Raw genomic sequence first — 26,107 nt, 5'->3', positions numbered from 1 at the left:
GGCTCAGGCCGCCCCAGGTACCTGTGCAGACTCGCACCTGCCGCTCCCTGCCCTGCCCGATGCCGTCCTGCCCCTCCTGCCCGGGCACCTCCCGAGGACAGCGCCGTGAGAAGGGGAGAGACCGGGCTGATTCTCCGGGGCCGCCGTCTGTGCCAACCCCAGGGGAACGGAGGGCACCGGCCGGGCACGGCCCGGGGATTTGGGGTGCCCGAAGGCAGCCTGGGGGACACGGGACACCGGGAGAGGCAGAGCGCAGCCGGTGCCAGCGGAGCTGGGGTGGGACACCGAGGGAGCTGAGGGCTCGGTGCCCCCGGGAGTGCGGGACACGCCGGGTTCGGGTGCGGCAGGCGGTTCTGCTTCGGGGGAGATCCGCACACACGCTGGGTGCTGCTCCCCACGGAGCCCCCGGACACCGCTCCCGGCCCCGCCGAGGTTGCCGGGATCCCCAAGTCCGTCCCGCCGCTCCCGGAGCCCACCCGGGGGTGCCGCTCCTTGGGAACCCCGCAAACACCTCCGGTTGCTCTGGTCCAAGTGTCCTCTGGCTCCACTTCCCCCCAAAATCCCGGACATGCCCCCTGGCAGCTCTGCCGCAGTGGACTGGGGATCTCGGGATGTGCATTCCTGCCCCAGCATATGCAGGGGTCCCATCCCTGTCCACGGCTCCGGGACGGATGGACCCGACCCCTCCTAGGGAAGATGTTCTGGGTCATCTCCAGACCTGCTGGCACTTTGGGGACAGCCAGATCTGACAGCAGGAACATCCCTGCAACCCCTGAGAGCCACAAGGTGGGGTCCAGGCTTTGCACAGCCCATCCCAGGCACACAGGGCTGGAACCAAGGCCTGTCACTCATTGTCTCCTGCTCTGGCAGCACCTGCAGCAGGCCGAGGGCTGTCTGACCCCCAGCCTCACCCCATGAGCCAGCCCAGCCCCACTGCCCTCGGGAAGCACACAGGGCTCTGCAGGGACTGCCCGGAAAGCAGCTGTTGTTTTGCTCATCGCTGCTCCTGGCACGGGCCCTGGCAGGAAGCAGATCCATTTCCCTGAGCACCGGGGTTGGCTGCAGCCACGGCGCTGAGCTGGGGCAGGATGTTCCCCCCAGTCTCACTTCCCAGACCGGCTCCTGCTGCTTTGTCCCCACTTGCTCCCGTCCCGAGCACGGCACATGAACCTCGGGATCCTGCCGTGCTCTGTGGCAGCCTAGGCCCACATCCAGGCAAAGCAGGTGCCAAGCAAGGGAATGAAGTTCCCACTCTGCCCCATGGAGGGACTCGCCATGGGCTCACAGAGGGCGATGGCTGCTCCTTCCCCTGGCTGCCCCCAGGGACCGTCCCCAGCCAACAGAAGAACAGGCTCAGGGCAGCACGGGGCTGCAGGGGTTATTTTATTCTTTGCTTTGGTCTATACAAAAAACAACTTACAGAAATAATAAAATCTTCCATTCCTGACCCACACTCCAGTAACTGTCCATCCCTTTCCAGCTGGAGTGTTAAACCATCAGATCTAAAGCTTCTTTTAAAAAATGCATTAGATAAGGGAGGAGGGGACGGAAACACACCACTCACCAAAGAGAAGGGAAATGGGGTTAAAATGTGCAACAAAGATCAGTACAAGGACACAGTTCCTAATGCTGGAGTCACTCCTCTATGGGGACTGGCAAGACAGGGACACGAAGTCAGCTCCCAGCGGCTGATGGGAAAGAATTAAACCTCAGACACCCTGGAAGGTCCTGGGACATGAAGCCTTTGCTTTCAGCAAACTCTGGATTGGCCTGATTCAGTTGGAGTTTGGAGGAAGCAAAGGGTTTTTCCATGTCAGATTCCTCTCCTAGAACACTAACACGCAGAACAAATCGTGGGGAAGTTAGAAAGCACAAACTTAAAGACGGCAAAAGCCATTGGCACCATATTAAAAATAAAAAAGAAATATATATTCATAGAAAAGACTATTTTGCCAATGAAAGATCACTAACGGTGCAAGGTTTGTGTTTTAAAGCTTCAGAAACAGTATCTTGGATGCTGAATGTGGCACAGTAGGTGCTCGAAGCAGTCCCAGGAGGAAGGACCTTCTCCACAGACCCACAGCGAAGAAAACAAATCGAAAAATAAAACCTCTCGTGGGAATGGAAAAGTTTTGTCTTCTCAGGCACTTCTGTCTCCCAAGTCCTTCTTGCGAATGCTCAGCTCTGGGGACACCCTCTTCTGCATGGAGAGAACACCTGCAGGGGCAGAGAACTCCCGTCATCCACCGAGGGGGATTTGGGAGGAGACCAGAGCACAGGCTCCCCTGGGCCCACAGGTGACGGGGACACCGATCCGTGGCGGCACCAGGGACCCCCCAGCCACCGGCCAGCCCTGCCTCCCCTGGCCACCCTCAGCCACAGGGCTGAGCCCAGGTGTGCTGGCAGGTACCTGGTGTGGGGCTGCAGGGGGTTAGGCGAGCATGTGGTCAGCGAAGGGCGCTCGGACGCCGTCGCTGTAGGCGTCCATGGGGTAGTCCCCGTCCATGTCCATGTGCATGTCGATGGGGTCCAGGGGGATGTCACCCGAGTACATGGGGCGGTAACCAGGGTCCAGCTCTGCAGGGAAGAGTTGTGGAAACCTCAGCTCCCATCAGCCAATGACTTCTCCAGATCTCAGCCACCTCCCTGTCCCCCCACCCAGGGCAGCATGTGACACGTGATGCTGTAAAAGGGCCCCACCATCCCCTGGCCTGAGGGTAGCAGCAGTGTGTGCTCCCTGGGAGCTGAGCATCCCACTGTGCACCCCCAATCCCCAGCAGACTGGGCTAGCACTTGACTGACAGCCACCTGAAAAAGGTTTTAAAGCCAGGCTGGCTTGGTGACCTGAGGGAACTGCCCACCCCAGAACCCAGCCCACAGGGACCTGGCAAGGAGGGCTGGTGCCATACTCACCATCTGAGTAGGGCTCGTTGATGGGGATCATGCTCTGAGCCTAGGGAAGAAGAAGGTGGCACAGTTGAAGGGATTCATGTTCACAATGCTCAGGGGTCACGTGGTGGCAAGCCCAGGTGTTGCCACAACCCAGGAGCTGAGGCCACAGCCCATCTGCCTCCCACCACTGTTTGACAATGCCTCTGAGCTCTGGCTGGACATACTGGCAACAGCTTTTGGAAGCAGGATGGGGCCATCCCCTGACTTCCTCTGGTTTCCCCGGGGAAAAGATCTTTTTGGGATGCTCACCGCTTCCCAGGCTGCCGGGTCATGCTTGAAGAGGGAGTTGGTGAGCTCCACAGAGACACGCTTCCTGTAGTCAGGGTTCTTGTCCTCCGAGATGCGGAAGAGCACGGCGGCCGCATAGGTGGCTGTAGGGACGGCCAGCAGCCTCAGCTCCTGCTGCCACACAGCATCAGAGCCCCAGCTGGGACAGTGCCAGGAGAGTCCCCAGCACAGCATGGCAGCACTCACCTGTCCCCTCATTCCGGGAGTGCAGCAGCTCCATCAGGGGAGCCGACGCCCCCTCGGCATCGATGGCATCTGCTGCCTCCTTGTCCTGGGCCAGCTCGCACAGCACGCCGGCTGCCACGCGCTGGATGTTCTCCACCGGCGAGTACAGGAGCTGTCAGGAGAGATCAGCGCCCGCCCGTGTGAAGCAGCCAGCAAGGAGCCCTTTGCTCTGGGCATGTCCTGATGCAAGGAGCCACCAGCCCAGGGCTGCAGCTCGCTGTGCAGGCTGGGCAGGAGGAGCCCAGTGCAGCCCCCGTGTCCCCACAGCCCTGACCTGCACGAAGAGAGGGATGGTGTTGAGGCGGAAGATCTCCATGCGGTTCATGGGGTCCCGGGCCAGGATGTGCAGCGCCCCTGTGCAACCCTCCACAATCTCTTCCATCTTCACTCCATCCTGCCAGGGAACAAGAACTCAGCCAGGGCCCTCACACACTGGGGAACAGCCACCTGAAGTGTGGGCACAGGGTACCCCCAGGGACAGGCTGGGTTCTGGGGTGCCAGGCTGTGCTGGGAGCAGGGAAAAGGGGTGGGGACTCACCGTGTAGGGTTGTTGTGTGCCGGCAGCTGCGTGTCTCTGGGCATCCTGGTGAGCCTTGACCAGCAGCTGGACCAGGCGGGGGATGACGGCGGCCTCCTGCAGCGGGGCATGGTTGGCAGGACACAGAGCCAGGTTGCGGATCAGGCCTATGGTAGCCTGGAGGAGAGGAGGAGGAAGGAGCCATTTGTCTCAGCTGTGGATCAGAGCAGCACATGTTCCCCAAGAGAAACACTGGCTGCACCCCTCCCCATCTGTCCCACCCCTCCCTTCTGTGGTGCAGGCTGACTCAGCTTCTCCCCTCCCTGGATCCATCCTCTCCCCAAGCTGAGCTTCAGTTCCAACGAGCAGCCACTTCCTTCATCAGCTGCTGTCAAGAACACGACCCCAGAGGAGCAGGGCTGTGGCAGCAGCAGCCACCATCACTCTGTGCACAGCACCAGCTGCCGAGCCCCTCAGCAGCCCACCCCACCACAGAACAGCAGGAGGGGCTCCCTCCAGCCTGGCTACCGGCCTCCCCCTGCCCCCAACACCCCTCTGGCCCCTTACCTTAACCAGTGGCCACTGGTTGGGCTGGTTGAGGAGCTTGACAATGGCGGGGATGCCGTAGTTGAGCCGCACAGAGTTCTGCGCCATCTCGGCCTCGGGGTGCCGGCTGGTGAGGTGCCGCAGGGCACAGACGGCTGGCTCGGTGATGTCCTCCTTGTCACCCGCCCGCAGAATGGTGTGGATCAGGGCCTCCACCCCGTTTGACTGCGTCACCAGTGTCTTGTTCTTGCTGTTGTTGCAGGTCAGGTTGGAGAGGGTGCCAGTGGCACAGGTCAGCACATTCACATCATCAGAGCTCAGCTGGTTCACCAGGATCTTGAGGACGCCGTCCAGGCCCTCCTGCAGGAGTGGGGATGGGAGGTTGGAGCAGCACACACAGCCAGACCCAGGTTCCAGCCCCACATCGGGCCCCATATGCCCCCAGCCTGCAGTGATGGGGGGGCTGCAGTGTTCTGACTCCCACACATCTCCTTTTCCATCCCCTCACAGCTCCTTTTCCAGCCCCCACAGCTGGAGCTGCTCCTTCATGGTGAGCCCCAGCCACTCTAACACATGCAGATTCACTCAGAGTTCAGTATCTCCTGCTGGAATCACACTTCCAATGCCCATGCCAGCCCTCCCCACATACCAAATGGAGTGACCCTAGTCCTGGCTGTGCTGGCCAGCAGCCAGCAGCAAGACAGGAAGGAGTTAAAAGCACCATGACCATGTCCTCCTTCACAACCCTTCAGTCATCAGAGCCAGGGATGCCTCCATGACAGCCAAAATAGTTTCCAGGCTGCATCAGAGCTAATCCGCATGGAGCGGCCCCAGCAGATGGGAAAACTCATCAGGAGGCAGCAAAGGGCTGGGAGAGCAGACCCAGAGCAGGGCTGGGGTCAGCTCTGCACCGGCTGCGGGGCCCAGAAGCCTTGGCAGCAGCTCTGCTGGCACTCCCCCAGGAGCAGGCAGGCAGCCAGCCCGGGACAGGCTGACGGGGCAGAGCCAGAGCAAACTCCGGTGGCACCCGCTGAGTGACTGCGGTGGCCTCGGCCCCACACTGGGGACATGCAGGGGACACGCAGGAGTGCTGGCAGCCAGCTGGCACGGGCAGGGCCACGGACAGCGAGCAGCAGCACCCCAGGATGCAGGGCAAGCCCTGCTGCAGGGTAACTTGAGCACAGCGGGGCATCCCCTCACCCCACCAGGCACATGTGCAGCCACAGCTCGCGGAACAGGGAACATGAGGCTTCGGACTCAGCCCGGCACGAGCCGCCCGGCACCCGGCTCCGAAATACGGCACCGAAGCACAACCACGGGACCCGCAGTCTCACCTGTTTGGTTGCCACATCAGAAAGGTTCCGCAGGGTCCACAGGCAGTTCTGGACCAGCCTGGGGCTGGAGCTGGTCAGGTGCTTGCCCAGTGCCTGCATGCCACCTGCAGGGAAGGGGACAGTCCTGTGAGCACCCCTGGCCACCCCAGCAGGAGGAAGAGAGAGTGGCAGCAGGGCTGCATTGGGCTGGGAATCGGCCGATGCTGCTGTACACAGAGCACCAAACGTGGTGAGTAAAGAATCTTGGCCAGCTGGGATGGATCCTACCCACACACAGTGCCAGGAACATGCCTAAGTAGACTTCAGAGCAGGAATCCAGGCCAGCACAGGTGGCTTCACTTGACTTTGCAGACCTCTGCCCATCCCACAGACATGTGGGAGGACACATCCTCAGCCACAGCACCCTGACACCACCACTCATCCTCCTGTGGCTCTGCCCCAGCCTCTCTTACCTGCCTCAACGATGGCAGGCTTGTTGCTGGGACACACTGACAGCACTTTGAGCACACGGCTCGTGGTCCAGAGCAGCTTCTCATAGTTGTAGCTGCGCATGATCTGCACCAGGGCCTGGGGTCCTCCATTGGCCAAAATAATCAGCTGCAAGACAGAATGCCAGAATGGTTTGGGTTGGAAGGGACCTTTAAAGGCCATCCAGTTCTACCCTCCACCACAGGCAGCAGCAGATTCCACTAGACAAGGCGGCTCCAAGCCCTGTCCAACCTGATCTTGAGCACTTCCCAGGATGGGGAATCAAGAATGGAGGGTTGGGGGTGTGGCAGTCCTGGGCTGCTGGGACCCCCTCTCCAGGTTCCCCAGCTCATGCCAGGACACATGCCAGGCAGGAGCTCCAACCCCTTGGCATGCAGGAATGCTCTGGTCAGGTCACCAAGGACACATGAGATGCCGGGGTCTCCACCGCTGCCTGCTGCACATCTGTGAGGTGCAAAGTTGGGCAACCACCCCCCTCCTGCCTTCCCCACGTCTCTGTCAGTCTGGGATCTCCATCCCACCTTGCTCTCCTGGTTCCCATAGGCCAGCAGCTGGAGGCAGTCAGTGGTGATGGCCAGGAACTTGGGGTTGTTCTTGTTCAGCAGGGGAACCATCTTCTGCAGCCCGTCAGCCAAGCGCACAGCCATCTTGGCCCCCTCCTGGTACAGCAGCAGGTTGTGCAGGGTGGTGATGGCGTAGAAGAGAACGGACTCGACGGGCGAGCTGCAGGCGGCAGCACACACCACGTCAGTGTAGGAACTACACTGTGCTCACCAGGCTGCAGCAGAGCCCCTGGGGCTGCCCCGAGCCCAGCACCCCTCAGCAAGGGAAGGGACACCTCAGAGCCTGAGCTCCATCTCTGTGGCCAGGGCAGTGTGTGTGAGGGAGCTGCTCCCCTCCTCCTGCCCTGATGTAGGCTCCATACACAGCAAACCCCAGAGGTTTTCACAAGTTCAGTGTCCCACTCCCTTGTTTTGGTGAGCAGAAGGACCCACACTGAGGACAGCCTGAGCCCTCCCTGCCTCTGCCCCCAGCCCAGGAGGGGCTGCCAGGCTCTGCCATCCCCACACCACTGTGTACCTCAGCATCCTGACGAGGGCCGGGATGCCCCCAGACTTGAAGATGGAGAGCAGGCCCTCGCGGTGGTGCGAGAGGTTGTGCAGGATGCTGGTGGTGCAGCGGGCGGTGTCCAGGTCGCTGGTGCTCTGCATGGTGCGGACCACGGCCGCCACGATCTGCGGCGACTGCATCAGCGCGCGGCGCGACGCCTCCTTCTTGGAGAGCTGGTTGACGATCATGGCTGCCTTGCTGACAACCACCTGCAGGGAGAGGAGCCGGCGTGTGGGAAGGTGTCCCGCAGAGGCAACCAGGAGTTTGGCCAAGAGGAAGGAGAAAGACATGGCCCCACAAGGACAGGAGCCCATCTGAGCAGAGGCTGAAAGCCCAGACACACATACAGCAGATACAGTTCCTTACCGGGTCCTCGTCGTTGAGCAGCTTGGTGAGCTCTGGGATGGCACGTGTGGCCAGCTCGGCATCATCCTGGTAGTTGATAAGGTGCACGATGGCTGACTTCAGCATCTGGGAGGGCTCTGCCAGGCGCTGCACGTTGGTCTGCTGCCCCTCCAGCTGGGTGGTGATGAGAAGCGAGCGGTCCTCCACCGTCTCGGGGTACATGGCGGCCCGGACGCGCTGGGCACGGGTCATGGCCAGCTGAGCCTCCATGTCCGCTGCAGGGGTGGACAGGGAGGCAGCATAAGGCTCTCTCCAAGGAGCGCTCCCAGCCCTGCTTCCCAATCCCAACGAGATGAGCAAGAGCTTAGCGCAGTGACACCGGCCACGTCAGCAGTCCCGGCACACTCTGCACAGAGCTTGAGCTTCAAAGCGTAAACAGATCCGGCAGCACAGAGATAAGACAACACTCAATTAGGCAGCATGATGAGGCAGCTGTCACACAAGGCCCATTAATTAAAAAATTATGGATATTTGCAACTTGGGACCAGCTGGCACCGGAAAAAAGGAGAACACTGAGGCTTTCCCCATTGGGGATGCTGAGGTGTGATACTGTGGTATCCACCCATGGGCCCCATCTCTGCAGCACAAGGACCACACAGGGTCCCGTGGGGAGCTCTGATCCCCACAGGAGCTGGAAAATAAACCTTCCAAATAAACCTATTGCTGACAGGGAACTGCAGAGGCAAGCAGAGCAAGCCAGCCCCCTTTTTTACCCAGGGGTAAAGCCAGGGGAAGCATCTCCTGCACTCCAGGCTCCACGTTGTCCTCGCCTCAGCAGGAGGAGCCGTGGCAGTGGCACAGTGTTACAGCACACACTGGCAGCTCTGGCAGCCACGCTGGGACAGGTTTTCCAGCAGGCAGACAGGCAGTGGAGCAGGTGGCAGATCTGTGGGCCAGGATCAGCTGTTCCCATCTCAAGCCAACCCGCTGGCACGCTCAGATGTGTGCGCAGCTCAGCGCCAGCGCGGGCTGACCAGGTGCCACCCCCATGCAAGAGCCTCTTGGCGCTGGGAAGGAGGACAGGAGGGAGCATATTTTAGGCAGCAACAACTCCCGGGGTGTGGAAGCCAGCATGGAGGAGCACCCAGAAGCAGCAGGGCTATGGGGGAGGAACAGGAAGGCAGGAGCTGAGCAGCTGAGCCTGCAGATGTGCCAGGCCCCACAGCCCCTTACCTTGCGCTTGGCTCTGGCTCTGGCTCCCTCCCTGGCAGTAACTCGTGGTGGTCGTCTTCTTAATGGTGTACTGCTTCCCATACACCTCATCTTCGTCCCCCAGGCACTTGCTGCTGACCGAGGGCACCTGCGTGTTGACGCCGGAGTGGATTCCGGAGTCGTAGGTGTAGGTCTGCTGCCACTCTGTCACCTTGATCGGCTGCTCCATCATGTTCATCACCTCCATGGCTGCTCTGCGGGGTGGGGAGGGGAGAGGTTACGCCTCTGGGAGAGCCCAGGCTGCCGCAGGACCCTCCTGCCCCTCTCCTGCCCCTGAATGGCAGGGCAGCCCCCCGTGCAGCAGCCGGCCCCTGCGCACCCACGAGCAGATGGAGCTGATCCCTATCTGCCCTCCTCCCCCACTGGAGATGAAAGGCGGCACCGGGATGACGAACCCAAAGCTCAGCACTTTGTTGCTCGTGTTCAGACATGAACGGCGGCTGTGTCTCACAACACCGTGTCTCACCACTGCCAGGCCAAGGTGTGGGCTGGCTCTGCCCAGCACAGTGGGACACGACAAGCTCCAGGGTCCCCCAGCAGCCCATGAGCTTTTTTAAGATCCCTTTCCAGAAACAGGACCTGCAAAGAGCTGGGGACATGCCAGGAGCGCCAAGCCCCATATGGCTGGAGCTCCAAGCATAAAATGAACCTTTTTAGAAGCTTCCTGTGACACTCCTAAAGCACCTAAAAATAAGCAGGCAAAGCCACTGGCTCAGGTCTCCCATGGGTGCTCATGGTGTGGTCCAGGGCTGGGCACTCCCCACTCAGCGCCGGGACAGGGCAGCCCAGCACATCCCAACACTCAGGACAAACCAGCCAAGGTTGCTGGGAGCAGGGCTGGGATTTCCTCGTCTTTAATTTGGGGATACAAGGGCAGGGAGGGAGGGAGGATGGCTCATGGATTAATGCCTGAGCTCACCCAGGGCTGTGAGTCACCAGCCCTGCATCCAGGCCCCCGGCACGGCCAGAAGGGATGGAGGCAGGCGGGGAGGGAGGGTTGGGAGGCAGGCAGGCAGGGAGGGAGGGATGGAGACAGCACCCGCCCAGCCCTCCGCTGACCCATCACCCAGGATTCCTACCCCTTCCCGACCGAGCAGAAGTGGAATGAGTCAGAGTTTCAGAAGCGATAAGCAGCGAAGGGAGCAGCTGCCGCCCGGCATACCTGGGTGCAGCAGCACCCACCTCCAAACAGCCTAATTATCCCCTGCACCGGCCCCGATTCCTGCGCTGGGCTGCACCGGGGCGGCCGCGCACCCCTGGCTCCGCTCCAGCCGCCAGCACAGCGCGGGACCCGCAGGGACCAGCCCCAGCACCCTCCTGGGGGAGCCAGGACCCCGAGCTGAGCCCCCCGGCAGCCCGGGGCTGAGTCAGGGCGTCGGGTGGTGGCCGAGGACGCGGCTCCGTGGGGCACGGCGCGCACGGGCTTGGCTCGGCTCGTCCCACCGCTGCCGGCTGTTCCCAAGGAGCGGCCGAGCCCTCGCCAGCTGCACAGGCCGGGCCTCCCAGGGAGGAATCCCAAGCCCTCGTTCTCAGAAGCAGCGGCCAGATGGGAAACAGGAGCCCGCCACGCTCGTCCCCCCGGCTGGGAGCATCCTGCAACCCCCAGCGTCCAGCCCCAGCCGCCCTCCCGGAGCCGCGGCAGGGCGCTGCTCCTGCCAACACAATATTTTTTGAGCTGTCGAGCAGCACTGGCAGCCTCAGAGCGGCTATAATGGGCTGTGCATAATGCACGGTGGTCAGGCAATGGAGGGCGGTGGAGGCAGAGCCTTCCCACGGTGGGCAGAGCTGGGATGTGTGATCAGTGCGGCAGGACAGCGTGTGACACACGGTGCCAGGGGCGAGAGGACAGACAGCTCCGCTCCCCACCCTGCATTTCAGCAGGGATGGGCCCTGAGAGCCCGGGCGCGGAGCTGGGAGTGCCGCGGTGCTGCTCTGGGATTTGGGAATGCGAGTCCTTCAGCTGGGTCATCCTGGCCATGGTGGCAGTCTCCAGATTGTGTCAGGAAACTCAAGCAATAGTCTCGCCTTACCGAGTGTGGAAGTGGCAGGCAGCAGAGCGCTCTGTGGCACTGGCAGGGCGCATCACCGTGGTGCAGGAGCTGGGTGAGCCAGCACCCATCCCACCTGCAGAGCCCCAACACCCCAGGAGAACACTGGGAAGCTGCCCTGGACAAGATGGGCAGGGGGAGAGCAGAGCTGAGGGCAGAAAAGATCACACAGCCAGGGCAGGGACCCCAGGCAGCAGCGAGACAGATCTGGCAGGGGCTGATGCTGCCGCACCATTGTTGAGCAGTGACATCCACTCCACAATTTACAGGCATCAGACAGGCACTTAATTTTCCACACCTCCAGGAGCTGGGCTCAGACACCGTACAGAGCCCTGCATTATGCATGAGCCACCCCTCTGTCTGCACCGTGGCACCCAGGGACATCAAAAGCCAGCGCAGCTCCTCGAGCTCAGACACGAGCTCTGGTGATCGGCCCCAGACAAGCTCCAAGCAGGAGAGCAGGACCAGGAGCTCCACAGAAGAGACATGGGCACCTGTCCTTCCCCTGAGCATCCCCCTAACAGCGTTTCCTCATCGCCACAGGGGCCAGCAAGACCAGCAGCACCTGAGGTGACAGGGCCAGCGGAGCAAATGTCAGACGCTCCTACAGTGAGCAGTGACATTTTCTGAATCCTGTGTCAAGCGTGCCCTGCTCATCACTCAGTGAGGGGCAGACACTGACACAAGCTTCTCCCCCATCCTCCACAGCGTGGCTCTGTCCTCAGGTGTCCTCTGTCCTCCTCAGCAGGAGAGGGGCAGCAGGGTGCTGGTTCCACCTGGGTTCACCTTAGCAGGAGCCATTTCCTGGCAGTGTTTCTGAGGAAGTGCTGTAGCAGGGAGGGAGCCTGATGCAGGAGGGAGAAGTAGGGTGTTTTTTGGGGCACATATGAAAATACCCACACTGAAGGGTCAGCCACGAGCAGGGGACATGTCTGGCTGGGCCGCAGCCCTCCCACATCAGGCCTGTGGGCAGGACAGTTGCTGCTGAGCCCAGCACTCACCTCTACCCACCAGGCTGGCAGAGTGGGAAGGGAAGAACAGTGGCACCTGCAGCATGGTGCCAGCAGGCCTCACCTGAGCCACACTCCACACAAGCCTAGACCCCAGGGAAACAGGATTTGCTCCTGGAACAGTGAGAAATACGCCAGGAAACCGTGAGGAAGATGTGGGGGACAGCAGGTTTGGGGAGAACCTCCAGCCTGCTCCTGCAGCACAATGGGGAAGGGCCAAGACATCTGAGGGGCTTCAGCCATGGGCTGCAGGACAGGCAGGGGCTCCAGTCAGCCAAGCAGGGCACCACCAGGAAAAGGTTAATCCCTCTCCCACCACTTCCCTCAGCCAGGAAGGCAGAGGAAGCTCCCGCAGGCTGTCGGGCACCGGCCAGCAGCTCATCCGCCCCCAGAGCCATTTGATCAGCGTCCAAGCAGCACCGGCCCCCCGGGACACCGTCTGCGGAGGAAGTCTCTGGCAAACATGCAGCCCCAGGCCTGACTAGCCCTTCTCACCAGCTGCTGTGAAGCCTTCAGCCTCAGCAGGCAGGACATAGCCGACAGACAGGGCTGAGCTGTGCAGAACAGCAGCAGGAAAGCAGTGAGTGAGCAGAAATATTTACTGTTTTAGGGCTTCTTGGGGAGTAGCAGTGATCCCCAGTGTGGGGTCACCCCAATGGGAGCAGGTGGGGGTCACAGGGCATCCTCACAAGCCCCAGGCAGGGGCTGCACCAGACCAGGCACTGGGTCTCAGGGTCAGCAGGTGTGAGGGGCAGCCTGAGCTCATCACATGCAGGTCCAGCCTGCCCTGACCCCAGCACGCAGCAGTGCGGGTGCAGTGTGGGTACTGACAGGAGGCTGCCAGAGCCCCCCCAGAGCTCCACCCTCGCTCACATCCTCCAGGAGCAAAGAGCAACAGTGCGGGCACCTCATGCAGCAGCATGTGAGGGGCTGGGCTCAGTGGTGCGAGCATGCGAGTGGCTGCAATTACAGCCACCGAGGCTTTTAAGGAAAGGGAAGAGGCAGTTAAGGCAATTCAATAAATGCAGCACAAGAAAAGACTCTATTTTAGAAGCACTTACGCTACACACAAGCCATCTCTGGTCCCCCCCTTCCTGGAGCAGCCGGGGATTAACAACTGCCCGCTCAGACAGCCCTGGGCTCGGCAGCCACAGCACGGAGCCTTCCCCCAGACCAGGGCACCCACAGCCCCCTGCACCCTGCAGAGCTGCACCTCAAAGTCCCCCAACACCCACAGGCCCTGCCCAAAGGTGCTCTGAAGTGACACCAAGGGCTGACAAAGCTGGGGCAGCCACTAATGAAGGCCCTGCAGACACTGTACAAAAGCTTCAGTGGTTTTGAAGAGGATCCTCAGGAACACACAGCGGGAGCAGGCAGAGAAAGGAGCTTGTCAAGACCTCACCAGCATCAATGGGAAGCGTTCGAGTCAGATCCTGGCACCAGGAGCCCTTTCAATGGGGCTTTACAGGGAAGATGAGTGGAAGAATTCAAAGGGGAACGAGAGCAGCTTGAAGTTTAATGAGGAGGAGACAGCGGCAGGGAATCAGCCTCTCGTTAGAGCAGGCAAAACCACTGGCCTGGCCTTGCACACAAAGGAGCGAGCCCATGGCCTTTGTGTATGGACGTACCCAGGTCCAGAATGGCTCCTGGCTGCCCCACCAGCTCTGACAACTTCGGGGCACTCAGGAAAGGCAGTGGGGTGTGGGAGCTTCAATCCCGGCTCCTTCACTGGAGGGGGCCATAAACCTTTTTCATTATTCAGCTCCCATGATGTTGTTACATTTGAGCTGCTGAATTCCTCATGCAAAGCTCCAGCTCCTCTTGCTGGGGGTGCTGCACGCCCCTGAGCACCAGAACGTGGCATCTCTGCCACGACCTGCTGCACTCAGCTGATGCTCTCCATCAACCCAGATCATGTCCCCAAAACGCCTCGCCTGCACCTGAATTAACAGCTCCTGACAGCTCCCGCACACGCCAGGCCCAGGCTGTGATGTTTTGGCACTTCACATCACAAACCGACACAGTATTATCCATCAAGTGCTCTCCCGCTGCAAGTGCGGGCACAGCAGTGATCGTGACACCCACCCCCCCGCTCCTGTGCAGGGGGCAGGACCCACAGCAGGACCCTCAGCCCAGGGAAGGCTTCCCCAGGGACATTTACCTGCCAAAGACCCACTGTGAGGTCTCTGGCACCACATCCCCCTCCCTACATCCCTAGTTGTTGGCACAGACGCATCCACCTGCAGTGGCACCAGGATCAGGAGGACCCACATGGGCACATCTCCTCATAGTTTGCTGATTTGATTAGAATCATCTCTGGGAAAGATGGGAATTTGCCACTTGTCCATGGAAAGGAGAACTGGCATGCTGAGATTAATCACAATTACTCCATCTGGATAAAAGAATCAAAAAACATTCTGTTTTGATGAGCACAAAGAACAAGTTGCTCTTTAAGAGCACTGTAATTGCAGGTTCTGGACCTTGCTGGCTGTTCCCAGCTCCAGCCACGGTGTCCAGGACACAGGATTTGTCACCTGGCCCAGCCAGAGGAGCTGGGGCAGCGAGGAGGGGCACAGAGGTGCTGAGCCCAGGCTTAATTTCTCCATCCAGTTGCATTACAGCTGCAAAGTTCAGACGCTTCAGAAGAAATTACCACCAACAGCCGTCAGCACCCGGCCTGTCGGAGCAAGTTAACGATTTGTCACCAGGGCTCTGCCCGCGCGTCACCGCGATTACGGCAGGCGCAGCCAGCAGCCAAAGGTCCCTCCCCACACACACACAGGAACGCGCTTTCCATCCAGCCCCCTACCCCAAAAAGCCACACGGGACCCCAGAGCACCCACCCCCCACGGGCTCTGTGCCCCCCACCAGCACCGGGACAGCCCCCCCGGAGGGCACGGCCACCCCCGCCCAGGTCCCATCACCCCAGCGTGGGATATGGGGAAAACAGCGAGTATTCCGCCTCCACCCCGCCAGAAGCTCCGGCTCTGGGGAGGAGGCCGAGGACTGGCTGGGAGCAGGCAGCGCAGATGTCGCGGGCTGCCCGACAGGCTCCTGCCCCGTTTCCAAAGCCATTCCGGAGCCGGGAGTCCAAGGCGTGCCAGGATGCCTGCAGGCCCGGCAGCAGCCGCCGCAGAACCCATCGGGGATGGTGTATTTAGAAGGGTATTTCAAACCTCTGCTTAAATAGAAACATCTTCACCTCCCCCCTCCGCAGCCATCGACAAACCGGGTGTGGCTGCAAAGCCAGCCCTGTTTAAGCACAGACATGGTGCTGAGGTCAAGTTTGAGGCCTTTTTGGAGCAGCAGTACCTGCACCTTCCCACCCCCTTGTCCATCGCTTTGTCAAGTATGTCCATGAGCTAAGAGGGGTAAAACCAAGCCTCCCAGCGCAGAGAACGCGATTCAAGCACCAATGCAGCCCCGGTGTCCTCCCGAGCTGCCCAGGAGCTCCCATTCACACAGACCCATCTGGGACACCCCACGGGGCTGAGACTGAGCAGCTACCCCCGGCTCAGGGTGATGCTGGGTGCCCACACACCCTGTCTAGGTAGGGAAGCACCAGCTGAACTCCGAGGTAGGCTTCTATTGCTGTAATAGACACTACGTTTCTTTTTAACTACTTTAATTAGAAGCCAGTCTAATTTAAACCTTCAAAACCAGCGCAAGCGTCGCTACAGATGCTGCAATTAAAGTTCTGCAAGTTCTCTGTGCAAAGGCTCTGTTCCCCCAGCCTGCGGAGCGGGGCCAAGGGCAGCTTCGCTCCCAGGCTCTGCCATCTGCGAGCGGCAGCGCGCCCGGCAAAAGCGCCGTCTTAAATCCCGGAGATCTGGAAGTGCGATAAAAAGCCAAATCCCATCAAGCGCTCCCACACCAAACCACAGTCTTGAAGGGAAACCGTCCTCCCAGGAACGGGCTGAGCTGCAGGAGCCGTGCAGCTGTACCGCAGTGCCTGCCCGCCTGCGAGGCCTGAGTAAGGCTTTCAGGTGGGGGAAACAAAGGGGTGAGTTAATGGGATTAGGGCAGCGGCGAATGATTAAACTGAAATGCGGCACCAGGAGCAGAGGGGATATTCCCCAAGCCCCCCGGCTGCAGCCCGGCCACGATTCAGCCGCGGAATCCAGGCACGGTGCACAAACTACTCACACACCCAGCCCCAGGAGACCCCTCCCAGCAGCCCGGCTCGTCCCCTCACCCTCCCCGGGGATGGACGCGCTTCCTGGAGCCGGCAAGGACACGGCACATCGCCCAGACAATAGACTGGAACGCCATTGTCTGAGGAAAGGCCCCGCACGGCCGCCCCACCTTCCCCCAGCGCCCCGAGCCCTGGGGACCCGCGTCTGTCCCCGCTCCCGCACAGCGGCCACAGCGCAAGGAGCCAACACAACCCTCAGCCACCGCTGCCAGCAGCTCTGTGCGTCCCCGTCCTGATGGCCAACTTGTTTAAGCCAAATTAGCAGTAAAATGAGTTTTTCATGACACTTCATGGAAATCTTCCAAAACAATGAGCGATCACGGGCTTCAGATGTGCAAATACCAAGTTCCAGCGGGTGTCCCTGCACCCTTCCAGCCAGCTCCGACAGCGACAAGGACACAGAAATGGACCCCTATAATTTTCTCATCCCTGTTTCCGGCTGGGCCGGACACTCCGAGAGCGGAGCCTGGAGAAGCCCCCGCGGACACTGCACCTGCCCTGGATGCGGCTGATAGCCCCCGGCGCCGCTCCAGCCCCATCCCCGCGGCAGCTGAGCTCCCGGCTCCCCACCAGCCCATGGCACACGGACACCAGACCCGCGGGCTGGTCGGGGCTGGCACCAGCGCCAAAACCAGCACAACGTGGGCTGGAGCAGGAGGTGAAGCGACTGAGGGGGCTGTGTCATAGGGCGTCCCCACCCCCACCACCCTTCTGGTATGGGGAAGCTGAGAAGGGAATGTCAAACCAGACAGGGAACTCACCCAGGCACCCCAGCAGCGGTGCGAGGAAGCCGGAGGTGCAAGGACTTCCAGCCTGGCCGGAGAGGGTTCAGGCTGATGTCCTCACAGCCGTGCAGGCACAAGGCTGGCGCAGGTCACCCTGTCCCGTCCCCAGCAGCAGCCGTGCCCTCCTGAGCTCCTCTCCCAGCACACATCTCCCCGCGCCGCTCGAATGACAGCCCACGTTTGCCTTCTCCGGGCAACTCCCAGCAACATTTCAGCATTATCCTTTCATCTGTGCTGGAAACCTGATTAATTAAGCTAATCACTCAGCTAGCGCAATTAGAGCACTCTCTCCTCTCCAAACATCAGACAAACAGCCAAGTTTCGCTCCCCCCGCCGTTTCCCGGTGCGGATGGCCGCTGTCAGGGACTCCCCCGGCCGCACTGTGCCCAGCACCCCTAACCCATGGGGGGCTGTCTGGGTGATGTCAGGTCATCCGCATCCCCCTCGGCCCTCTCAGCCCCCAGACCTCAAATGCCCGGCGGGGGGCAGGGGTAGTCCCGGCCCCGCGGGCACGGACGGAGATGTCGAGGCGATCCGAGGTGGCCTCGAGAGCAACACGCGGTGTCCCCAGGTGCGACTCTGGGCACGGAGCAGCCCAGTTTGCGTAAGAGCCCCACAGCACCAGGCGAGCGCCGTGCCAGGGCCTCGCCCGCCCAGCGGCGGCTCCGGGCGGGGCCGGGGACAGAGTCACCGCCTCGCACAGGAGCGCGGAGCCGCGACTCCCAAAGTGGCTCCCGCGGCACTGGGAAGGGGCCGGGACAGCCCAGGGCAGCCCGGCTGCCCATGCGGGAAGCGCCGGGGACCCGCCCAGCTGGTCCCGCGCAGGACCGGCCGAGCCCACGGGCAGCACCCGGGGAGCCCTGCCCCAGACGGCGGCAGCGGGGCCGAGCCGGGACGCCCGGTGCTGCCCAGCCCGGACACCCAGGTCCTCCCCGCCCCGAGCGCGGCCGCTCCCCAGCCCCGCACGGTGGAGTCCGCACGGCCCCGGTACAGCCCAGCCCGGAACGACCGACGGCCACGGCCCTGGCCCCGTTCCGGCCGCCCCAACTCTGCTCACCGGACCGCTCCCCGCCAGCCCGGTCCTCCAGACCCGTCCTCGCTCACCGGAGCGACCCCTGCCCGGTTCCGCCGGCCTAATGCCGCTCACCGTCGCTCCCCCATGCCCGATGCTCGCTGTCTCGGCTCCACTCACCGTCGCTCCCCATGCCCGCTGCCCCGCCCCGCTCACCGTCGCTCCCCCTGCCCGGTGCGCCAGTCCCGCTCATCGCGGCTCCCCGTGCCCAGTGTCCCGGCCCCACTCACCGTCCCTCCCCGCCCGTTCCCCGGTGCCCCAGCCCCGCTCACCGTCGCTCTCCGCCGCCCGCCCGCTCCTGCCCGAACAAAAGGCGAGCAGCGCCCCGCGCGCCGCCCCGCCCGCCACAGGCCCCGCCCCCTCACTGCCCCGCCGCTATTGGCTGCTCCGCACGCCCATCAATCTCTGGGCCCGCCGGGCCCCGCTCCCGTCGGACGTGTTTATCCGCTCCTCATTGGCGGGGGAGCGGCGGCCCCGCCCCCCGGGCGCAGGTGATTGGCCAGCGGGGCGGGGCGCGCGGGGCGCGGCGGCGGCGGAGCGAGGGCGCGACCACGAGGGGACCACCTGGGTGACGTCAGTGGGCGCGGCCAGGTGGGGCCGGGACCCTCCCCTGGGCAGGGCCGGGGGCGCGGGGACCCCCGGGCCGTGCGGGGACCCCCCGAGGCAGGAGAGCGGGGGCGGCAGGAAGAGGCGTTCGGGAAGGGCTCGGAGCTCCTGGAGCCGCGTTAACCCGGTCCCCGCCGGACCGGTCCAGCCGGGTGCTGCCGCCGCGTCCCGGGCGAAGCCGCCGTCACCCAGTGCCCGAGTCATCCATTGGATTCGTCCCAGCCCACCTCAGGACCCCCAGGTGTGGTGAGCAGGAGGATTCTGCCCCGGTGAGGATGAGGAGGGAGCATCCTGCACCCCCGCTGCCTGTACGGTTCCTGGCACGTCTGGCTGTGAGCGCTGCCAGGCGGGGATTCTCAGCTCCCAAGGGAGGTGAGAGACAGAGCTTCCACCGCCTCTGCAAGAAAAAGGGAATTGATGGCTGTGCGCTGAGCGGGAGATCCGGAGCACAGCGAGAGAGCTCTCGGCACAGGGAAATGGGCACACGGCACAGCACGGCGCGACATGGCACGGCAGGGCACAGCACAGCTCAGCTGTCAGCCAGAAATCTCATTCACGCTCCCCCCTTGGTCAAGGTCGAGGGTGTCAGGGAAGCGCGACGATGTGTTCACCATGTATGTAACGCATCCCGCTGCATCCCCCTGCATCCCCCTGCATCCCCCTGCATCCCACCTCCGTGTCCCAAATCAGTCACTCCGTATCCCATCTCTGCACCCCTGGCACTGCCCCGCAGCTCCACTCTTTATGTCCTGGGGGACAGGATGGTGGCCATGCTCACTGTCACAGCCGCTGCTGGGGTCACAGCACCGCTCCCAGAGCTGCTGCTCCTGCCTGGCACTGCCAGGAGCGATGGATGCAGCCAGCACCGGCACATCCAGGGGCTGCAGCTGGGACCAGGGAAGGGACTCTGGGCACCCCAGCTCACGGCTGCAAGGGGCTTTGCCTGGTGCCGGTAGATTAGTGGGAGCAAGGAGCTGTCTTCTCCACGTAAGTGTGGGGCTGGGGAGGGGACACGGTGCCCAGGTGTGTGTCAGAGCAGGGCGGAGGCCCCGTGGGCCCAGTGCCACCCACCCTCGCCCAGCTGTCGGGAAGATTCGCAGGCCTTTGTCCCCTGGGCTGCGGTGCCAGCGCTGGGCTCAGCGCTTCCCTCTCATCCATTCGCGAGTGCCACCGGCCACACCCCAGCAGGCTGGCACTCCCCCCCCGAGGTGGCTGTGACCCATCGGTGACAAAGCCCACTCCTCCCAGGTGATAGGACAGCCCTCTCCCGGCGCAGGGGTGCAGTGGGTGCTCCCTCCCAGCACTGCCTCCCAAGCCCTGAGCTTTGCCCACGGGTCTGGGGGCTCAGCCCCTGCCCCCCGCCCCGTGCCCTGCAGAGCTGGAAAAGCCCTGGTGAATAGGGGTTCCAGGCAGGGCAGGGTGCGGTGCTGGCAGCCTCTTGCCACCCCCTTTCTTCCATTCCCATCCCTTCCCTCCCCCGGGGCCAACGCTGTGATTCAGCCTCTCAGTTTCAGTCCTCGTAGCCAATTTCCATGCCGAGCGGGAACACGGCAGGGAGGAGCGAGCGGCCACACGCTGCTCGACACCTCCAGCCCAGGACTGGCACAGCCTTGTCAGCACCAACATGACCTCCAGTGAGCCCCAAAACGCCCTGATGCAGGCAGGAGAAGGGTCATCCCACCCTGCCACCTCCCACCTCCATGGGGGGATGCAGGCTGCACCCTCGGATCCAGGAGCAGGATGCATCCCCAAGGAACAGTGTCACAGTGTTGCACCCCAAAACAACGACCAGGTCATGCATATCACACCCCAAAGAGCCATGTGGGGTAGGACATGCTGCCCTTCAGCCCCCTGCAGCCTCCTTCCCTACCCCACCTGACACTCCCCTGCACAATGAGGGGGTCATGGATCCAAATTGGGGTCCCCCTCAGGGAACCCAGAGCCTCACAGGAGCCTGGCTGCTCTCATGGCCTCCACGGGTCAACAGCCCCAAAAGTTCCCCCAGGTCACCTGTGGGGACGTCCAGGCCTGAACTCATCCCTTCCTCTCCCACAGTGGGGTCTCTCCCACCCTGAGCTCCTGGATCCCATCGTGGCAGCACGTGGAAGGTGGAGGCGGCCATGAAAAGACCAGTCTGGATTTTATTCAAAGTTCAGCACCAGTAAATATATAAAAAGAACAACTGTGCAAGAGGGGAAATCTTAAATTAACGGAGCTTAAGGCTATAGAGGGCTGGTGTGGCAAAAATTCAAGGCACGGGCAGGGCACAGGCACCACAGCCTGACAAGGCTGCAGTCCCATGGTGACACAGGCACCTGGCACAGCGGGAGTCCCCTGTAGAACCAGGCTGAGGACTCCAAGGGGACCTGGGCTGTGCCTGGGAGGCTGGAGGAACAGGAGCAGGAGCCTCATGGAGCCACAGGAAGGGGCATGACCAGCTCCAGCAGCATTGTGCACTGCTCCCAAAGTAGGGGTAGCCCCCTAAGCCCCCCAAGACAACACAGGGGTCAATCCTGGTGCATCATCCACAGATCCTGGGGAGCAGCTGAGGGACACAGAAAACCCCAGTGCTGTGAGGCATCACTGCTGGTCAGGCTCCTGGGGCACTGGGGGCAGGGGTGGCCCAGGCCCCTGGGCAGGCAGGGACGTTCAGGGCTGCTGGCATTCCAGTGATGGGAGTTGGGCTGTGCCAGGGCAGCAGACATCCAGGTGGCAAAGGCAGCCCTGCTGCAGGATGCTAGGCAGGATCAGCCCCTCCCCATGAGTCTGAGCTCCTACCAGTGGCTGGGAGGAGCCCAAAGCCCAATGTCCCCGAGATGGCATCACAGAGCCACCGCCATCCAGCTCAGCTGGTGCCAGGTGCCCCTTCACCTGGCTCATCATAGGATCTCTGCAAACAAGGAGAGTTTGGTGGCACCAGGGGTGTGGGGAGCAGATCCCCCCACCCTTGGCCCCAACTCTTGGGGTATCAGGAACCTTGTTCGTCTTTATCTCCTTTGGTCTTGGGTTCCTGCCACCACTCTGCGAAGAAGCCCTCCTCGTAGTCACCTTCACCCTCGAACTCGCCATCAGAGGGCAGGTCCAGCAGCTCTGGCCCCTCACCACCATCCACCTCCATCTGCAGCACAGGAGGGGGCAGGGGAACTCGGCAGCCTCACCTGCAGTCTCTGCTCCAGGGCTGCTTTGGGGGGGTCAGACCCCCCCACCTGAGGAAGGTCCCTCCAGCACCCACACAAACCACCCAACACCCCCAAAAGCAACCCACAGGCACCATCTGCATCCCACGTTGGGCCCAGCAGGTACCTCATCATCATCCTGCAGGTACTGCCGGGCAAATTCCAGCATCTTCTTCTGAGTGGCCGTCTGGTTGTGGTAGCGCATGGCTTCCTGGGCACAGCAGGGGAGAGGGGCCGTGTCAGCCCCTCTCTGGTCAGGGCAGGGCCACAGGATGTGGGGGCTGGGGGGTCCTCACCGGCCGCGGCTCGAAGTCCTCGTCCCGCAGGCGCCAGCGCTCGCGGTGGAAGCGGTAATAGACCAGGTTCTGCTGCATCACGGTGTCACCCGGGTCGAAGAGCATGTAGCTGGAGACGCTGCGCACCGCGTCCTGCACGTCGTTCACTGCGGGGAGCAGCGCCGGGTGACACAGGGGTAACAGCCCTCCCAGGGCCCACAACATCCCGGGGTGCCCCAGGACACCATCCCCTGCTCCCACTGCCACTCACGCTTGTAGTAAGCGAACTGCAGGTAGTGGTACATGGTGGCCACAAACTTCTCCACAAAGTAGCCGCCCACGTTGGGAGTGAGCTCGGTCTCGCAGTCCACCTTGCACTGCAGCACGCTCACAAAGTGGTCTGGGGGGAGATGCCGGGTGTTGCACCCCTGATCGCCTCCCCAGCTCTGCCGTCCCCCAGCCCTCCACTACCTGCGATGGCAGGGTAGAAGTCCTTGAACTCCTGAAGCTCATAGGCACCCTCGCAGCCGGCCAGACAATCTTCGTACGCCTTGTAGTACTCGGCCAGCGCCTGCTCCATGTCGGCTGCGCTGCTCCGGAAATCCCCATTGTTGTACAGCTTCACCGACCGCACGAATATTGGCTGTCGAGGACCACTGCTTAGTGAGGGAGAGCTGCTTCCCTCGGGGTTTGGCAGGACCAGGCTCGCTTCAAGCCCCTCTCCTGCCCCAGCCCCTTCCCCTCCTTACCTCATAGGGCTGAGCTTCCAGGTCAACCAGGTATTCATCCACATCCAGCATCGTCCTGTAGTAGTTCAGGTACCTCAAAGTCATCTCATGTTTGGGGTTTTTCTGCAGGAAGGTGTGGGCAGCAGACACTGCTTTCTCGATCTTATTTGACTGTGGAGGGAGGAGGAGCCGGTACAGAGACCTGCTGCTGGGCAGCCTGGGCCAGTGCTGCAGCCAAGGAGGCCTCAGCACCCAGCCAGACCCCTGGGCTGCAGGACAGAGGGGTGATCCTTGTGGGGAACAGCCCACTGCACAATCATCCACTGGCAGTGGTGAACAGACAGGATCTGGGAACATGGACCTGGCAGGTAACTCCAGCCACACCAACCTCCTGGCTGTGCCCATGGTGAGCACAGGGACAGCTCAGCCCCTCATGGGCCCCCACATCCAGCCAGGAGCGGTCCACGTGGCGTGAGGTGGATCCACGTGGTGTGGGTTTGACCCACACATCTACTCTTCTCCAACACTGACATCAGACCTGGCTGCTGCCCCTGCTGCTTTACGGGCTCTCGGGTTGGAGCTTCAGGGGAGTGAGAGGCAAGGAGGGAGGGTGGAATGACCCATCCATGAAATGGGTTTGGGCCAGAGCAGCATGAGGAAAAGGCATTAAGGATGAAGCCAGGCATTCCCTCACCACTGCCAGGTGAGTGGGGCTGCGGCACTGAGCGCTAAAACAGCACCCACAGTGGCAGGTGGCCAGGGACCAGGACCCTGACCAGAGGACTTCCCCTGCCAGAGACACTCTGGCCAACACACGGGCACCTGAGCAGGATGCCTGTCTTGGTTTGCAGTGCAAGATGTAACCAAAAGTATGTATTCTATTATCATCTGTTAAAACCTGGTGGGGCAGTGCTCTTTATCTGTTCTGTGACCCATCCTTCATAACTCCTGGGGGACATCTTCTGTTAATGGGCCATTGAGTGTCACTTCCTGACTGATAAAATCACCTCACCCCATTGTGAGAAGCTCTACGCAGGGGGAGGAGCCAAGCATTCCTACCTGGATATAATCTGAGACTTGGAAAACTGCAGTCAGCCTTTCTCTACTGGATTCCCAGAGAAAGACTAGACCCATCTACACCACCGGGGGACCTTCAGAGGAAAACTACACCCTTCTACAGGACCATTGCTTCAACAGAACGACATCTGTCACTCCAGGAGCACTGCAGCCACCATTTAATTGGATTCCTACCAACACACTGACCAACAGGGTGTCAGGTTGCATTCTGTCAGTGCTTTTTAGTTTTTTTTGTACTACTGCATTTTTATTTTTAATTCTCCTAATAAAAAACTGTTATTCCTATTCCTGTATCTTTGCCTGAGAATCCCTTGATTTCAAGATTATAACTGGCGGGGGGGGTGTTTACATTTTTCCATTTCAAGGGAGGTTCCTGCCTTCCTTAGAAGACACCTGTCTTTTCAAACCAAGACAGAAAACCCTCTGAAACCTCCCTCCACAAAACCTCCCTCCACATCTGCACTGTGAAACTGAGCAAGTCTTTCTTTCTTATGGAGCATCCAGACACGTGTCCCATGGCAATCACAGAGGCACTGGACCCTCCAGCTCAGGCCCCTCAGCTGGGGCAGCCCCTGTGCACTGTCCCCAGGCAATGCTCTGCCTGTCCAGGGAGACCTTGGGGCAGCAGGGCAGCACAAGGTGAGGCAGAGGGACACAAGCACAGGGGCCCCTCAGTCCTTCTGCCTGATGTGTCCCAGATGATGCTGACGTGCCACGGCTCAGGAGCAGGATGGAGGAGCTGGTGGGGGATGCCAGATGAGGAGTGAAGGGGAAGCTCCTGACAGCAGGGTGCAGGATGGAGGGGAGCCGGGTTCAGGGGGTGCAGAGATAGATGGGAGTGGGGTTCAGGGTGGGCAGATCAGAGGGTGCAGGCTGACAGTGTAGGATGGGGGCACAGGATGGAGATGCAGGTTTGGGGCATCGAAGAGGAGGTATAGGATGGGTGGCACAGGACGGCGCACGGGATGGGGTGTGCCCAGTCAGGGGGCAGAGTGGAGGAGAGCAAGACGGAGGAGCAGGACCCCCCCCCACACACCCCCTGCCATTTGCACCGCCTCACCTTGAAGAGCGCGTAGTGCAGGTACTGGTAGGGCTGGCGGCGCTGGAAGTCGCGCAGGGTCTGCGCCGGCGGGTAGCGCAGCTGGAACACGGGCAGCTCCCGTTTGCAGGCGCGCAGGCAGCCGGCGCGGAGCAGCAGCCGCCCGAAGAGCCGCAGCTCCCGCTCCCACTCCCACGCGGGGTCCCGCTCCCCGCGGGGCTCCTTGGCGGGATCCTCCCCCGCGGGGGGCTCCCCACCGCAGCGGCGGTGGCAATGCGCCTCGCTGTCCCGCAGCAGCCTGTGGAGCCGCAGACTGGCCTCCAGCCCCTCAGCGCTCTCCGCCCATCGCCCGTCCGCGTACCGCTCCAGCGCCCGCGCGTAGGAGCGCTGCAGCGGCTCCAGCGCGGCCGCGGGGAAGCCGCGCACGCTGTACTGCTCGTACTGCGCCGCGCACAGCCCCGCCGCCAGCACCGCCAGCAGCGCGGCCGGCGGCGGAACCGGTACCGGTACCGGCACCGCACCGCCCATCCCCGCTGCCGCGCACTGGCCGCGCTCCGCGCTCCGCGCCGGGCCCGCGCAGGGGGCGGGCGGCGGGGCTGGGCGGTGCGAACCGGGAGCGCAGGGTCTTAGTGCGGGCCCGCCGGGCCGCGGGAGCGCGCAGGGCAGCGAGGGGCGCTCGGGGGAGCGCGCAGGGGAGCGAGGGGCGCGAGGGGGAGCGCGCAGGGGAGCGAGGGGCGCTCGGGGGAGCGCGCAGGGGAGCGAGGGGCGCTCGGGGGAGCGCGCAGGGGAGCGAGGGGCGCTCGGGGGAGCGCGCAGGGGAGCGAGGGGCACTCGGGGGAACGCGCAGGGCAGCGAGGGGAGCGAGGGGGAGCGCGCAGAGGAGCGAGGGGAACGAGGGGAGCTCGGGGATGCGCACAGGGGAGCTCGGGGGTGCAGCACGGAGCGAAGGGAGCTCGGGGGAGCGCGCAGGGCAGCGAGGGGCACTCGGGGATGCGCGCAGGGGAGCGAGGGGCGCTCG

The 26,107-nt window shown here is 62.2% G+C and overlaps 2 protein-coding genes across 5 annotated transcripts; both read right to left on the bottom strand.

Moving 5' to 3' along the window:
• Positions 1 to 1,353: 1,353 nt before the first annotated feature.
• On the bottom strand, positions 1,354 to 18,601 carry JUP (junction plakoglobin). 4 transcript variants are annotated; one of them, XM_086864310.1, is made up of 16 exons: positions 18,461 to 18,543; positions 17,093 to 17,358; positions 9,040 to 9,272; positions 7,828 to 8,081; positions 7,432 to 7,670; positions 6,873 to 7,074; positions 6,315 to 6,459; positions 5,863 to 5,966; positions 4,550 to 4,888; positions 4,004 to 4,159; positions 3,740 to 3,859; positions 3,427 to 3,577; positions 3,202 to 3,323; positions 2,914 to 2,953; positions 2,411 to 2,577; positions 1,354 to 2,217 (listed from the first exon to the last, which is right to left on the bottom strand). In XM_086864310.1, the coding sequence occupies exons 3-15, from the start codon at positions 9,263 to 9,265 to the stop codon at positions 2,432 to 2,434; spliced, it is 2,244 nt and encodes a 747-aa protein (XP_086720436.1). In that variant the 5' UTR covers positions 9,266 to 9,272; positions 17,093 to 17,358; positions 18,461 to 18,543; the 3' UTR covers positions 1,354 to 2,217; positions 2,411 to 2,431. The 4 variants fall into 4 exon arrangements, with proteins under 4 accessions (XP_086720436.1, XP_086720438.1, XP_086720435.1 ...); XM_086864312.1 differs by having other exon boundaries at positions 18,419 to 18,471; XM_086864309.1 differs by lacking the exon at positions 17,093 to 17,358 and having other exon boundaries at positions 18,461 to 18,601.
• A 2,314-nt stretch (positions 18,602 to 20,915) lies between these two features.
• P3H4 (prolyl 3-hydroxylase family member 4 (inactive)) lies at positions 20,916 to 25,781 on the bottom strand. Its single transcript, XM_023942517.2, has 8 exons — positions 25,111 to 25,781; positions 22,995 to 23,144; positions 22,717 to 22,888; positions 22,517 to 22,645; positions 22,267 to 22,412; positions 22,098 to 22,181; positions 21,771 to 21,912; positions 20,916 to 21,684 (listed from the first exon to the last, which is right to left on the bottom strand). The coding sequence occupies exons 1-8, from the start codon at positions 25,615 to 25,617 to the stop codon at positions 21,674 to 21,676; spliced, it is 1,341 nt and encodes a 446-aa protein (XP_023798285.2). The 5' UTR covers positions 25,618 to 25,781; the 3' UTR covers positions 20,916 to 21,673.
• Between the last annotated feature and the right edge of the window lie 326 nt (positions 25,782 to 26,107).

The sequence above is a fragment of the Cyanistes caeruleus genome, chromosome 27 (assembly GCF_971803275.1).
Source record: "Cyanistes caeruleus chromosome 27, bCyaCae1.hap1.1, whole genome shotgun sequence".
NCBI lineage: Eukaryota > Metazoa > Chordata > Aves > Passeriformes > Paridae > Cyanistes > Cyanistes caeruleus.
This window is presented reverse-complemented; position numbering and strand designations above follow the sequence as displayed.

Excerpts from the sequence above, each read along its gene's own strand:
- JUP (XM_086864309.1), bottom strand. The coding sequence starts at position 9,265 with ATGGAGGTGATGAACATGATGGAGCAGCCGATCAAGGTGACAGAGTGG. Across the intron at positions 7,075-7,431 it reads GCCCTCGTCAGGATGCTGAG|CTCGCCCGTCGAGTCCGTTC; the intron begins GTACACAGTGGT and ends TGCCGCCTGCAG. Across the intron at positions 4,889-5,862 it reads CTGATGTGGCAACCAAACAG|GAGGGCCTGGACGGCGTCCT; the intron begins GTGAGACTGCGG and ends CCACTCCTGCAG.
- P3H4 (XM_023942517.2), bottom strand. The coding sequence starts at position 25,617 with ATGGGCGGTGCGGTGCCGGTACCGGTACCGGTTCCGCCGCCGGCCGCG. Across the intron at positions 22,889-22,994 it reads TGGAAGCTCAGCCCTATGAG|CCAATATTCGTGCGGTCGGT; the intron begins GTAAGGAGGGGA and ends GGTCCTCGACAG. Across the intron at positions 21,913-22,097 it reads ACCTGCAGGATGATGATGAG|ATGGAGGTGGATGGTGGTGA; the intron begins GTACCTGCTGGG and ends CCTGTGCTGCAG.